Below are 15191 nucleotides of genomic sequence, written 5' to 3' on the forward strand. Positions count from 1 at the left end.
GTTCCCATGTCTATGCCATTCATAAGGGACAGACAGAAATAATCCCAAGTATATCTGCTCCATCTTGCATATCTATCAGGGCAGCTTTAGTTCTAGTCTGGTGCTTGGGATCAAGGAAGTACACATAGTACAAATGGTGCTGGATCTTGAAATTCAGTCAAAGTAGCTTTGACACAACACATCTGCAAGGACATTCCACCACTGATTTACTATTGTTTGTGTAAAGTGAAGTTAATTTGCACATTTAGTTTAGCATTTAGGAGTTAAGCCAAAGAAACATTGTTATTTAACTAAGAGGAGAAAGTTAAGTTCTGTCACAAGGACAGGGACTGAGGGAAAGGTCAGTACTATGGGAAGGCCCCAATAAAGGAGGCAAAGTAAGCAAAAAAGGCAATGAAAGGAAAACCATGAAACAAAGTACTCAAAAGGGAAAGAAGGAGTAAGGATACAGACAGAAGATTTAACAGTCAACAGGCAATAAGACAAAGTGGGTCTCGGCAGCACAGGGAAGCAGTACCTTCACCAGCTCAAAGGGGAAACGCTCGTGGAAGATGCGATTAATCCTAGCTCCTCCTGACAGCTCATAAGTATCAATTTGGTCCCCAGAGCCTTCAATGCGTTTCTCAAAGTCCACAGCAAACTGCTGGACCATCCTGAAAGAAAACAAAAAGCATGAGGCAGAAGCCACATCTGAGCAGTCATCTCCAGGCAGAGACACGCAGCCGAGGCCACTTACTGGAGCAGAGCTTTGGTCTTGCGAGCTGGGTCATCAGGGCGAAAGTTCTTGTACTCCTCCACCTCCTTCTCAATGGAGAGGAGCTGACTTTGGAGCTTGTTCCGCAGCCCTGGCAGGGTGTCACGGATGTGGTTGGTCAATTGCTGCACCAGAACAACATTTATGATTAAATAAAATCCTCTAGGTGGTTACTGGGAAGAGTTTGCTACCTCCCCACCACAAAATAAAGAACACTCCTCTCTTCTGTGTTTAATCCTTCTGAGTGGTCCTAATAAAGTCTATCCCAGGACAGATACCAGTTATGAGCTGCATCTATCCTGCCTCCCCACCTCCTGTTCTTGACCTTCCTTTTACCTTCTAGTCTGGTACAAACCTCACATTCATGGAAACCTGCTGTCTCCAACCCAAGAAGCAGCTTCACATACAAGTATTAACATTTACTATTTACACCAGGGTAAAGGCTATTCAGTCTTCAGAGTAGCACAGCACTAACACCCAAACTGTTTGTTAAACCCTTCAATGATAAGGATAAGGCAAGGTGGGAGGAGCCAAAACCACTGATGAGGCTCTAAGAGGTTTTCCACAGAGCACAGCTGTGGAAGACTCCAGTTTAAAGACTTAAATAAGGATGAAACAGGACAAAGTAATTCTTCACTTAAGGGAATATTTTCAAGGGAGCAGAGAGGGAAGCAACATTAAGTTGCTACTGTATGTGACACGAAATAAGACAGCGTTAATAGATGGGAAAATGACGGCCAGTATCACGTTTAAATCGATCTTCGAATCTTTCAACCTAAAGGATTCTATGAAAAAGACATTTAAGCTCATCAAGTCCAACCAATCTTTGCAGCTTACTGTTGGGTATAAAGACCCAAGGTATCTTTTAGCTTAACCAGAAAGACCTTGCATTCTGACAGCGTAAATGCCATAAGCCAACTTGACTGTGCACCAGTGTCGCAGAGAGTATAAGGCAGCATCCCACCTTTGGTGGGTAAGCTTCATTATTGGCCTTAACATGTTTCACTGTGTCAGCATTACACAAGTCAGGCATGCTTCATAGGACTGGGCACCAAAATGCCTTTTATGATACAGGAGTAGAAGAGTTAACCAGCCTTCACAAGTCTCGCTGCAGCAAAACAATTTAAAGTATTTATTATACACGAGTCTTAGCTTTTCCTGTATTCTTCCACCTCAGAAGTACCCTGATGACCAACCTAGCCATTCTTATGAGATAGCAGGCAGCAGTTCTCAACTGCTGGCAGTACCTGGTTCAATACTTTCTGCAGGTAGGGGGTTCCCATGCGATCAGCCATGTGTCTGTAGGCTGGGTGGGAGAGAAAAAATTTTCTCTCTGCAGCCAGAGCTGCCTGAATATCCTTCTTGCCATCAATGTCCTTCTGACTTCTGTTGACTACACCAATGTAACCTGTAAGAGTGGGGTTAGAGATCAGATGGCTGCAAGGAGGAGAATGGGACTCAGACTGAGAAAGAAGTTACCCAACTGGCAGCACATTATTAGGAACCAACTGAAAGCTCAAAACTGGAATTTCCTCTGAATGGCCCAGGTTCTGATATTTTGGTATGCAGGAAAAGAGTGACTGTGCAACTGAGAATTGGCTCATTTATTACTGTTCCCCCAGTCACAAAGCATACCCCGGACTCATTCGTTTGACAGCCTTCTGTTAAAGTCCTTAGGACATACCTCGCTACAGCTACACACAGCATGTATCACAGCCCAGTATTATTTCTTCTGATATACTATGGCAAACCATAGGATAGTTCCATTTTTGCATCTTGCCTTACTACTTTGAAGGAAAGAGAAAGTAAAGGTAAGAGCATAAGGCTACGCTTCTGCTAAGACTATGCATCAAGGTACAAATACCTAAAGAGTTCTCTTATCAGTGTGACTGATCCCTGTTCCCCAGCCTTTACTCAGTTCCAGCTTGGAACAGAGATGGCTTAACCACAAGCTGAAACAGATGTTGCAGGAAGGGGATGCACTGGAGGAAGGGGATGTGGCCAGAACGCCTCACACAGGGAAAACAGAGGAAAGAGATCGTGGACAAAGCTAAGGAAACATACCTCTACGAAGAGGAAGTAATTTATTTTCTAATACATCTCGTGCATCAGTTCCTTCATCCATAAGATCCAGCTTAGTGATGACTCCAATAGTGCGTTGCCCTGCAGAGAAAACAACCCACAAAACACACCTGATCAAGCAAACATCTTGATTAATATTTTCTCTGCTCACAGAGTTTACAGATTTCCCAGCTTGGCTACTCAAGGGCTCTTGGACTCAAATGCTACAGTTCCCATCATGTTCAGGAGGCCACGAGAGCAAAAAGGACAATAATCAAGGTCAGTTCTTAGTTATATCCTGCTGGAACACGCACAGCCTATGATGCCGCAGCAGAGAGGGATTTTAGTGCAGATTTTCCTACTTTTCTGCAGGCAGAATGCAGGTGACTGAAGGAAAGGAAATCCTTCACCTCTTCAGAAATGGGGCTTGGACAGAGGAACAATGGGGAATAACAAAAATGCTAGTACAGTAACTCTTAACACTAACACCTCACAGAAGAATGTGTGTTGGTGAAGATACAACCCAAGACAACAGATAGAAGCCCACAGCCACTGAGCTAATCGCAACCACAAGGCAGAAGGGAAAGTCAGGCCACTGTCTAGTAACGTCATGCTAAATTAAGAGATGTTTACCTTGAGGATCCACCTCCTTCGCAATCTTCAGGGCATCAGAATTGGCCAAGTCTGAGTTGGCTGGTGATACTGCCAGGATGAGGCAATTCTCTTTGGTGACAAACTGCATGAGCATGTCTCGGATCTGAAACTCGATGTCAGGGGGCTGGTCCCCTACTGGGACTTTTGTCATACCCGGGAGATCCACCAAGGTCAGGTTCAGGACTAGACACGGGGAATGGGAGATAGCACAGGGGAGTGTTAAGGTAGGAATCTTCTGGTCTATAAGTACCACCTGTAGCTTTAGGGTCTCTGATACACGAGGCATAACATGCACACACACAAGCACACAGAGCTTTCTAGTTCTTTTGTTACTGCTTAGCAAGAACTAGTTGTCTTCTGGTACACAAGTACCACCTATAGCTTAAGAGCTTCTGATACACATGAGGTATAACAGATGCACACACACAAGCACACAGAGCTTTCTAGTTCTTTTGTTACTGCTTAGCAAGAACTAGTTGCTAGTTGTTACTAGCAGTGACTGTCAACAATCTCACCACCCTGCCCTTTAAACCACTTGTTTTAACACTGATCAGGGAAACTGCCCTCAAAGTCCTACATATGCTACACTGAAAGGAAAGGGATGACAATATGTTTTTTCATTTAATAACAAAGACTGGCAAGTCAGAAGAGTTGGTTCCACTCATTATGAGTTGCCCCCAGCACTGAAGAGCTCAGTCCTGCCACACTTACTCAGGAGAGACTCCTGTCAAAGTCAGCTGGGCCTTCTCCTGAAGGAGTACAACATGAGCCTTATAACTGTTAAGTCTTGCTGAGAGAAAAAAAAAAAAACACCCAAAACACTAAAAATCTAGTGCAAGTTCTGCCCAACCAAATGCTGTGTAGTACCGAGCTGCTGCTTTCCAAAAAATGCACATACAGCTGCTCACATTCAAGGAGCTGACAAATTTGGGACTATGTCACTCCCTTGTTTAAGTGGAATTCTTCCACTGAGATCAGGGACATATGACATAGGTACTACCTACACAAAGTAGGTATTTACATGCAAATAGAAGGCAAGTGCTCTTCAAGAAAGCCACTCTCTCCATCAATTTTTTTTTTGTTCCATTTATTTGCCTAGTAAAGCAGTATCAAAAAGCAAGGAGAGACAGCAGCTCTTCACTGTAGTGCTCATACTGGTGGAAAGGAACAGCCTCAGGAATGATTTTACGCACAGGCATCAGTTGTTTCATGGAGAAGTTCTGTTGGTAGTCAGACACTTCAGCTGGCAGACAAACCCATTTCAGCAATATAGGTAAGGCTGACAGTTTCATACAGCATTGCCCAGGCACACGGAGATTAAAGTCAGACCCAAGCACACTCCCTCTTTCATCTCTGTTCTTTGTCTTTACTTCATGACAAAGCAGCAGCCTGCCTCATCTGTCTCCTGACTCAGACACTACATTAGGGCTCACCGTGGGGAGAGTAGACGCGAAGATTGATGGGCACTGGGGAAATCCCTTTGTTGGAGCCAGTAACACGATCTGTTTCAGCCTCAATCTCCAGACGGACCTCCTCAAAATCAGTGAATTTCTTTCCTTTGCAGTGTAGGAACTCACCATATTCTATTTAAACAGAAGCAGAGAGTCAGAAATAGACACTGTAATCAGAGAAACTCTCAAAGTGTAATGAAAACACGTCCTGTAGCAAAATAAAACAAAAGAACAGTTGAAGGGATGAAGTCTGGCAAGGGCCTTTCCCACTAGCACCTGGCAGGTTGGCATAGAAGTCAGAGCAGTCACATTATCTGATCTACATCTTCCCAATCCAGCTTTGGTCTCATCAGAGGCAGCATCCTCACTTATCTTCATTCAAGTAACAATCCAGGATCTTCTCTGCTGACACTACGCAAATTTAGTGTGTACCTGCCTGCAGGGATTTCCACAGCTACACCAGGAGATACCCTGGTACTCAGGAGAACTTGAACTAGCTCTGTATTAAAGTGCTGAGGGTAAAAAAAGAGTCTCATTACATAACAAGAACAGACCTGAGAAAAAAAAAATCTTCTCTGGACATGGTTTTGAACCAGCTGGTGATAGGTGGGATTTTTGTGTCAGTCCTTGAATCGGCTAACCAACCCAAGAACTCTGTTTCAATTTTAAAAGCCTCCTAAAAGTCAAACTCTCTCCTTACTGCAGACTGCACTACCATGGATGGATCAAGTTCACCTGACAAGAGAGTAAGGGTACCTTGAAACATTCACCTGTCAGCTCCTGGGTGAGATCTTAACCTCTGTTAAGTGGAAATACCTGATGAAATACCCTGATGAAAATACCCTGCAAGTAAGTAGCAAAACCAAATGAGTGAACTGCCCAAGAGACCAGTCACAGAACTCCGTAGTCTTTCTTTTTAGATTGGAGTGTTCTCACAATGGGTTTTCAGTACATTAAATCATCTCACCCCCTTATTTCAGCAGATTATCAGCAGGGTCATGTGGTTTTTAGGTCCTACCCACTCACCAGAGTCACAGCTGCATAGGCAAAGGAAAATTGTGATGTGTATGCATGGAGCCTTGCCTAATAAATTAAAACAAGAAAATAAGAAGCATTTTGCTTCTGAACACTTAATGCATCAGATGTTAAAACAGGCAGAACTGAAACGCAGCTGCAGGTTATTTTTATTGGGGAAAATTCTAATTTATTCCCACACTAAGCACTGCCACTGGTCAAGTAAGACCTTCACAGAGATCCAGCTGGACACACAGGGAAGGCAGCTCACGTACCTGTGCTGGAGTTCACCAGCTGCAGGACCAGCGGGCGTCTGGTTACGATGCCAGATCCACGTGGCAGAAAGTCCCTGAAACGAAACAGGAAGTGTCAGATGAGTGAATGATTGCTTCCTTCCCTTTTCACAACATTTCTGCTCCTATAAGCATACATGGATTCTAACAGGGGGTCTCGGCCATGGGTACAAAGAAGTTTAAGGCGCTAAAAACCAGATGCTCCTCCTCAATGAGTATGAGAGGCAGTTGTGCTGAAGAAGCCTATACTCACAGCATGTTCCCTCTAATCCTGCCTGTAAGTTATAGCTCCTTCAGCTGAAGTTCCGAGCCAACTAACAAGCCCATTTAATACAGCTGTCTACTTGGAGGAAAAAAATAAAAAATCTTTCATCATTAAGTTGAAGCAGAGCCTGAAAACTAGCATGCCTCCTTTTGACAAAATACAAACCCAAACTACAACAAAATCACTCACACCCTGCACTCTGGGGCCTGAGAAGACACCACATGATACATCTGAAAGAATAAACAGCCAAAGGCTTGCCTCCACCCAAGGTTTCTCCTGGCTAACTACTCAAGACATGGGAATTGCCAAGGCAAAAGCAGCAGCAGCTTCTTTCTGTATTCACAGGAATCTGGAATTTTTTGTATTTCAAATCATTTCACAGGAAGGAAACCTTTCCCTATCCTTCTCCAAATGCTGACTTTGCAGCCACAGCTCACAAGTTCTCCTTTACTTTCTCTTTTTCCAAATCCAAGTGCTTTGAGCAAAGCTAGGTGTGCTCACCGCATCTGCCGATGACCCTGCTAGTTTGTGGTCTGTTTATCAGATACTCATCTGTTCACAGGGCTCAAGACCCACTGGGCATTTCTGAAAATATGATTGATTGATTGCTTCCTTGTCTAGCAGGAGAAGCATCACTTCAAAAACATGGTTCCTACAGCATGAACACAGTTTTCTTTGTTAAAACAAGTCCTACCTACATCGCTGGGATTCTGGCACACAATCTTCCCCCCTTCACAGCTGTGGCAGTGAGTAATTTTGCTGTTCCAGTAATGACTAACTGAGCTGGTGAATGAGAAATCCAGAGCTCTCCATTCCGAGCATCTTGCTCTCAGTCCTGCATAAGCTTAGCACTGACAAAGGAAGGGAAGAATGAGCTGTTTTAACACCACAGGCAAGGACTTGAGCAGTTTTGCTTCAGCTCCTGGTTTGGCCACTGATTTCCTACGTAATCCTGTGCAAGTTCTTCTACTCTGTATTTCCCTTTCCTCAGATATGAAAGGGATTCTCTCTTTATCTGTGGGGCTGTCAGAATAACTTAATACCAAAAACTGCAGAGTAGTTTCAAGTGAAGGGAGGGTAAGGAGCATCCTACATCTCTAACACCTCACAAACACATCTCCAGTAAATTATTGAGTCTGGAGTAATGGCACCTCTGGTACAACTCTACCAGTTAAAATAACACTGTAACCCACGGTCATAATTTCAAACTTTTCAAAAGTATAAAGGGTTAACTGGGGTTTGTCGTTCCGTTGTTTTACAGAAAATACAGGTCTAGTTTTTCCATTCTAGGGGGACTAACCCTGGAATCTTTGAGGCATTGCATCATTCTAGCAGCTTCCTGCTGTCTCAGCTCCATTCCTATGGATGCCTGTGGTCACTATGTGAAAAAGGTCCTACGCTGGCATCAGTTTTTAGCACAAACACTCAGATATTTTAGCATACCCATCTGAGTAGCTCTGACTTATTCTGAAGTTATTGTATGTGAGAAAAAGGTATCCTGTTACTATGGATTCCCTTTTTAGCTCACTGAGACAATAATCTAGTAGTTGATCACCAACGTGCACTATCAAATCCTGCTTTACTGTAGGAAAAGCACCACTTGCATTTACAAGCATGAACCGTCTATGAATGAAGGTGCTACTCATATTGCGCTCCATGTTTTCCTGAAGCTTTCTGCTTTGGCCAAAATCCTCATTTCGCTGCTGTCCTTTCACGGCTCTTAAGGCAAAAACTCAGGACAAGGGTCGATGGAAAACCTATGTGGCACCTGGTTTGCAGCACTACAAAAAAACATGATCCAATTTATCATGTTAACTGAAGTAGCTCCCAGGCTATTCCATGGAAAAACAGTAAGTCCTCAAAAAAGAGAGTATGACAAATCTATTAGCCAAATTTAGTCACCTAAACCAACAGGCTCGGTGCTCCTGTAGTTCTGAGTGAAAACATGTGCGATCTGATCCCCAATATCAGAAAATGAATGTGTGTTCTTATCTACAAGCTATTGGCTGGTACGTGCAATTCAACTTCAAGTTTTCTCTATGCGTGACTCCTATTAGAGATGTCACCAACAGAGCAGTATTGTATAAACCCCTCCAGTGATGCAGTATCACCTCAATGTACCCATATTATTTCCTATTCTTCACTTCCTTTCTCTCTACGGCCTCTTGGACAAACTCCTTCCTTCTCCCGCTCCAGCTAAGCCTTTCAAATCATAGACACTATAAAGTACGGATTAGTAGATTCTGCAGCAAGCTGGCTGGGAGCCAAGGAGAAGGCCGCACATGGGAGCCTTGCCTGCCCTCTTGCAGGAGGCATAATAAATTGCTTCTGTAAATAAACTACAACAGAGCATGTGTGGCACAAAGAACATGCCCAGCATGGCCTGAACCCACTTGGGAGCCAGGGGAGAGATCTACACACCCCCCTATTGCTCCAGAAAAAACAGCACAGAGTGATGAAATGAAGTCAGAATCAGGGAAACAAATGTGGGATAAGAACAGCCACACGCCAGACCACTTGGTCAGGCAAGAGCAGAACAGGTAGATAAACTGGCTTATGCAGTTCCAGCACAGGAGATGTGTGGTAGCAAGGCTGGGGGAGGAAACAAGGATGGAACAAGTCTTCAGAGATAACATGATATAAGGCTGTGAGTGCGGAATGAGGGCAGCAGGGATTGCAGCTCTGAGACAAGGCAGCCTCTAGCAGGACATCAGACGCAGGCTCCCTACATACATTTCCATACAGGAGTTGGTACCCAAAATACATTACTCAATTAGGTTGAGGGCGCCAACCCCGTTTTCCTCCTCTACTTCGTATCTTAAAGTCTGAGAATTACGGGTTTTGTTGCTTTGTTTGGAACATGCAGAAGTGGCATGACAACACTTGATTTCCTATGCTTTTAGGCAAGAGTACCACACTATGCCACTTCCTCAGGCTAAGTTTCATCCAGAAAACACAGCAAAGCAGCAGCTAAAACAGACAGAGAAGCTGTATTGAGGGAATGTAAATACTTAATTTGCTTGTGTATATTTCTTTTTTGCATAGTTATTGACTCAAAATTCCCCATCATAAATAATGGAAAACACGTTTGCTCTATAAACAAGTTTCAGAATTCCTTTAATGAATTGCACAGCACAGTGGATCAGAAGGTAAAATGGACCAAGGGCATTTCCCCTTAAGACACTGGAGATGGACAAACTGCTCATGTAATTCAACTTATATTGTATGGAAAGGGAAGAAAACATTGATGGATGCAGTCAAAAAAAGGTAAGAGACACCCAGATGAATGGTTTGGGACTTCCTGAAGAGGCACACATTGAAGCTTTCACACAAGTTTGTGTTTATTGACTGCTACTACATTGAATGGAAGGTGGCTGTCCCCATTAGAAGACTTGCACAAGCCGGTTTGCTGCAGTAGGGCCACATCCGTTCCTAAAGAACACACACCATTTTGCTAGTCAAAGAAATACTTGTCTACTCCTTTGGTCAAACACTTGATCTGATGTTTCATGTTAGGAGCTAGATTCTTTGGGTTAGGAACTAGTCCTCCAGCATCTCAGCTATCATGGGCATATTGCACCTGGGTCACCTGCTTTGCTAGAAGAAATGCTCTCAAACCTGATAAACCCAAGAGAAAAGTGATAGCATGAGCAAGTCTGTCCCTTTGTGCTTTAATAAAAGTTGTTAGCTCACTGGTTTAGGTTTGTGCATGAAGGCTTAGAGAGTCACCATAACAGTTACGGTGGCATTTAATTCCAGCAACACAGCACTGGCAGGTCACCTGCCCGTGATCCTGCAGCCATGACATTCAGTAGTGGCAACCATAAATCCCTAACAGGGAAGGAAGGGAAAATAGTAATGGCATCCCTACATATCAGCTGGGCCTGCAACTGCTGATCCATAGGTCCTCTTCCACTGCAAGCAAGAGCTTTGTATATTCCCTCCATCAAATTCAAGTGGAAAAGCACCTCTGCTGGCCATCTCCTTTGCTTTGCATATAGACACTGGGGTTTTTTTTGCAGCTCATTGCTTTAGTAAGAGCCCCCACGGTTTGCGAAGAGACCACTACATAGTACTGACCATGAAATTTAATTTCAGCTATTAACACACCCATGAGGGGAGACCGTGTTAATGCATATCTTCAGAGACCCAACAAGACCACTTTGTGCTTAAATGTTCTAGAATCTTTAACATGGCCAGACAAGAAAACTCACTGCAATCCTTTATGTGGCACTACAAATGCCTTTTTTACAAGCCCAGTTCTCAACCCAGAAAGAACTCAATTTCAGAGCAGAAAGACACATAGAAAATACGCACAGAGGGAAACTCAAAGAACATCTGTCAGTTCACAGGACAGGCAGCCGGGCTCCTGGACTATAAAGGCAATTTTGCCCCTGGTTTGTTGAGCCTCACAAGCTAGTTGTTCCTTGCACCGCAGAGTTAAAGCGGTTTTGCACCTTCTCCATCCACTGGTGGTGTGTATTTCTGAAAGGACTTTGAGTCAAAGCATTTTTGTGCACGATTTTAATCACTGAAGTTGCAAATACCACCAGCAGTCAACAACAGAACCGAGTCCATGGTGCAGTCTCTCACTCTAAACGGAAGACAGAGCAAGTGCTTCTACCACTGCTTCCTTCCCCTCCCTCCAGGCAAGCTGGGGGGCTTACAAAGCCGTTGGCTGAGCGGGTTTTGAAATGTGAGTCTAGGCCTAGCCCACACATACGACTGCAGCATCCTTGCAGTTCACTGTTTGTCAGCCCTTTGAGATTCTTGGATTAGAACGCACTAGAGAAGGTAAAGCTGCGGTTAAAAAGCCAGAACAGCAGTTTATAGAGACATAAAAGTAGTTCCAAAGAACAGAAGAGTAAGCACCACCATCTGATCATTTAATTTCCATTTGATTTCTTATTAAAACATCTGCAGACAAATAATATTAAGGGATGCAATTAATCCCCAGTTTGGATTATATTAGTGTCAGAAAAATAAGATTCACACAGCCTGCACAGCTTCACATGGCTGTTTCTGTTATTTAAATCCATCGTGTGTTATTTCCTGTGTCCTGGTGGTGCCCAGGGACAGTAATTCAATCAGAACTGCACTGCAAAGCGCTATGCCAACACACAGCAAGAAGTAACAGTTCCTGCCCCTGTGGATTTTACTATCTGCTTACACAGTTAGGACCTACTCCTGGCTTAAGCTTAGAACCATCTTAATTTCATCTGTCAAGTCTTACAGTTGATCATTCAGCACTCACACACATCCAGACCAAGATTTATTTGACAGGTCATCACGACACAACACATTGCAAGAACCCCAAGATGATCCCTACGACTTCTGATCACCACGCGGATTGGCGACACTCACATCTTCATGCAGGCTGCATTCTATAAACAGCTTATAAACCTCTCTGAACAGCACTTCACCTCACAACACAACAGCTGTGCTTTCAAGCATTCTTACTCAAACACGTGTCTCGAATGAATCCTGAAAACACAGGCTGACACCTATGCAACATATTAGCCATGCAGTACCTGCAGGGCTAAAAATATCATTAATATTAATATTAAATACTATTAATCTTACGGACTGCTAAGCCAAACACCTCAGGAATGGTCGTAGCTCTCCCTTTCTTAGGCACCAGCTCAAGCCTGTTGCTCCTTCATAACAGCCATCATCCAGTTCTGCCAGGAAGCAGAAGCCTGATGCAGGAACTGCCCTCATCGGATCAGAGCAGAAGGTGCTCTCAAGTGACATGCAAGTACATTCATAAGTCACATGGGGCAAGAACCTGGACAAATTTGTTCTCTGTCACACAGCAGGTTAAAAAAAAAGCTGAATTACAGATTTAGACTCTCCTTTTCTGCTGACTTTGTGGCCTTTATGAGCTCTTACCTTCCCAGAACCAAAGCACTTCTCCAACAGGTGTCAGACAGGCCAAGATGAACAGCAGCAGTTAAAAGCAGGTGCATTATGAAGAAAAGCACCTATCAGCCTGCTACTCCGTTTTCTTCTTCTCTTAGCTCTCATCTTCCTTCCATGCTGCATCACGTGAGCTTGGACACCAGTCCTACAGACTCATAACCACATGGTAAATCTCATCCTTAGGTAACCACTTTTTTCATTAAGGTTAGCACTTTTAGACTCAGAAGTTGAAGCCAGGGGATGAGTGTTATTTATCTACCCATTTCCACAGCACAACTGTACCTAGCCTTGACCCACAGCAAGAGAGCCACTCCATAAGCACTTGGTATAACACCATTTCTTAGGCTGCAATTGATACTGGTCACACAATGGATACATATAGAAATAAAGATCTATTGTAAGTACACCACATTCCAGCATACTGGCAATATTATTGTGCACAATGAGTCATTATTCAAGAATACAATTGTGCAAAATAAAGACAGGCAATAGTTCATGAGTGTCATCATCATCCACACGTTAACAGAAGTGAAATTCAAGAGAAGGCTTCCCACTGCCTTGTACCTTGAGTTCCTACTGACAGTAGTGCAGAGGGAGGTTCACACTATTGTACTGACTTGGAACACTTCATCGCTTTGTTAAGTGGCTCTGGGACTCGGACAGCATCTCCAACTCCTAGCCATTTCTCCCCAGTACAGCTCTCCAGATCAGTAACCAGAAAGGGCCAAGTAGACCTCTTCTCAAGTTTGGGACTTTGCTGTACATAAGGCAGTCCCCAGAGACCATCTTACAAACCTCAGAGGTGCTGTACTAGCAGTGCAAGGCATAAATAAATGCTAGTATAAGCTGGACCCATTTATAGCATATTAGTGGATAATTTGCAAACAGAAGTCAGAGGGGACAGACAGTGAACTAGAAAGTAACTTCTGAACTCTGCACCTCCTCCTATTCCCCTATCCCTTGATTTCTTCTATTCCTCTGTGCAGCAGCTGATACCAGCACAGGTCTGCAGCAAGCGTGAGGCGTATTCTGTCTGTAATGCCTTTACTAGGGTTTTATGCAGAGACTGGGGCACTGTGGTCTTCAAATGTGGAAGGAGAGCAACTATGCTAATTCACTGTAAGAAAAAAAGGAAGGTTGTATTACATGTTTACACACACATCCTGCTCCAGAACTGAAATATGATTCTCACCGCAAGAATCACCCATTCTGTTTACTCTGCCCCTTTTACAACTGGCCAGGATGTGTGGTGTTCTGGAGGTCTCCTGCATCTTTTCCCCATGCTGTGCTCCCACTTCATTCAAACAGAGAATGAATGTAGCATATTCAGAGTTCACATATGAAGTGAATAAAGCCACATAAGAAACCTACATTTACTGCAAAAGGCAACATTCAAAAACCATAATGAACCCACATCACAGGCTTTGCCAAAAAGACAGGAAACCATTCAGGAGACTTCCCCCTCTGAGAGAATCCACCTCCGTAGACAACTGCAAGGCTGGCTGTTCAAAAGCCTACATGCAGCAAGTTTGGCAAGTCAAATCCCATTCCTCGTGAACAAGCATAATGGTGGGGTTTGTTTCACTGATATTTGAGACTAAACGATGTGCCATGGAGAGACAGCAACTGAAGGAGCTTCTTATCTCAGCCATAGGGCTCATCTTCTCATGGGACACAGCACAATTACTGCATCACTGATCTAGATACATAGAGGTGACAGTCTCCAGTACCATCACCCTCTGTCACCTTCTTGGTAATTTTTGGTAGAGCATAATCATCTCTTTTCTACAGAATAGGATAAAGCCTTTTGTTACTGAAATGTACTGTCATATTTACATGCTTTTGTGAGTCTCTGGGAAGACCCGCATGCCTTGAACATCAAAGGTGTTAATCAAAAAAGCTTTTTCCCCACTCAGAGGACATTTGTTGAGTCAAATGTGGGCTGAGGGGGCTCAGACAACTTAGGAAGGGGATAGGCCCTGTGCCATGCTCTCACATCACTGATACTGCAGTGGCCATGTTCAGACTCCAGCCTGCAGCACATTTACAAACACTGCTAAAGCAAAAAGGAAAGAGCATAGCGATTTTCACATGAACAGCTCTCTCGGAAACAGCTCTCTCCCCTACCCCTCCCAGGGCATGCTAAAATCTCTTCCAGAGTGCACTAAATTCTGCCTTTCTGGCTTATCTCTGACTGCACAGCCTGGTTCCCAAGTGTCGTTGCTGTCAGTGCCTCACTCATTCACCCTTTCCACATCGCCCCTCTCTGTAGCTCACTCAGCCCCTCTCCTGTGCATACCCTTATGGAGGTCTCTGGAAGCAGTGGGAATAAGATAAGAAAAAGGTTTTCTATTGGTTATTTTGATTTGAGTCCTTCGGGCTGATTTTTCTGTTCCACACTCCACTAGCTTCAGGGTACATCAAATCTGGAAGACAGCTGTATGCATTATGCCAAGTCATGGCTGCCCCAGAGCCTCTGTGCACAAGTTCATCTGACGCAGAACTACAGAGTTCATAGCTCTACCGCTTCAGCGAGGCAAGAGACATCCAAGGAGGTCAGGAACATTCTTACACTTTAGGGATTACACTTTTATTCAATGGCCTGGGGGTCTGCCAGCCCACAACGTGAACTCGCACAGCCAAGAGCTTGCCCCAGGGATTTCTGCTGCTCTATGTCTACAGTAATTCCAAGGAAGCCAGCATACCCCAGCTTTATGCTTGGTAGACTTTACAGCAGGATCTGGCCTGACTTTCAAGGTGCACTATGTGTATTTTTA

General features: G+C 44.0%; 1 protein-coding gene across 1 annotated transcript in view; it reads right to left on the bottom strand.

Annotated features, from left to right (window-relative positions):
* Nucleotides 1-6366, bottom strand: part of DNM1 (dynamin 1) — a 43851-nt gene extending 37485 nt beyond the window's left edge. Inside the window, 7 exon segments of the mRNA XM_010152175.1 lie at nucleotides 518-653; nucleotides 737-879; nucleotides 2002-2162; nucleotides 2819-2917; nucleotides 3449-3652; nucleotides 4903-5052; nucleotides 6210-6366. Of these exon segments, the coding sequence (XP_010150477.1) occupies nucleotides 518-653; nucleotides 737-879; nucleotides 2002-2162; nucleotides 2819-2917; nucleotides 3449-3652; nucleotides 4903-5052; nucleotides 6210-6366 (1050 nt within the window).
* Nucleotides 6367-15191: the final 8825 nt, after the last annotated feature.

The sequence above is a fragment of the Eurypyga helias genome, unplaced genomic scaffold (genome assembly GCF_000690775.1).
Source record: "Eurypyga helias isolate BGI_N326 unplaced genomic scaffold, ASM69077v1 scaffold5605, whole genome shotgun sequence".
NCBI lineage: Eukaryota > Metazoa > Chordata > Aves > Eurypygiformes > Eurypygidae > Eurypyga > Eurypyga helias.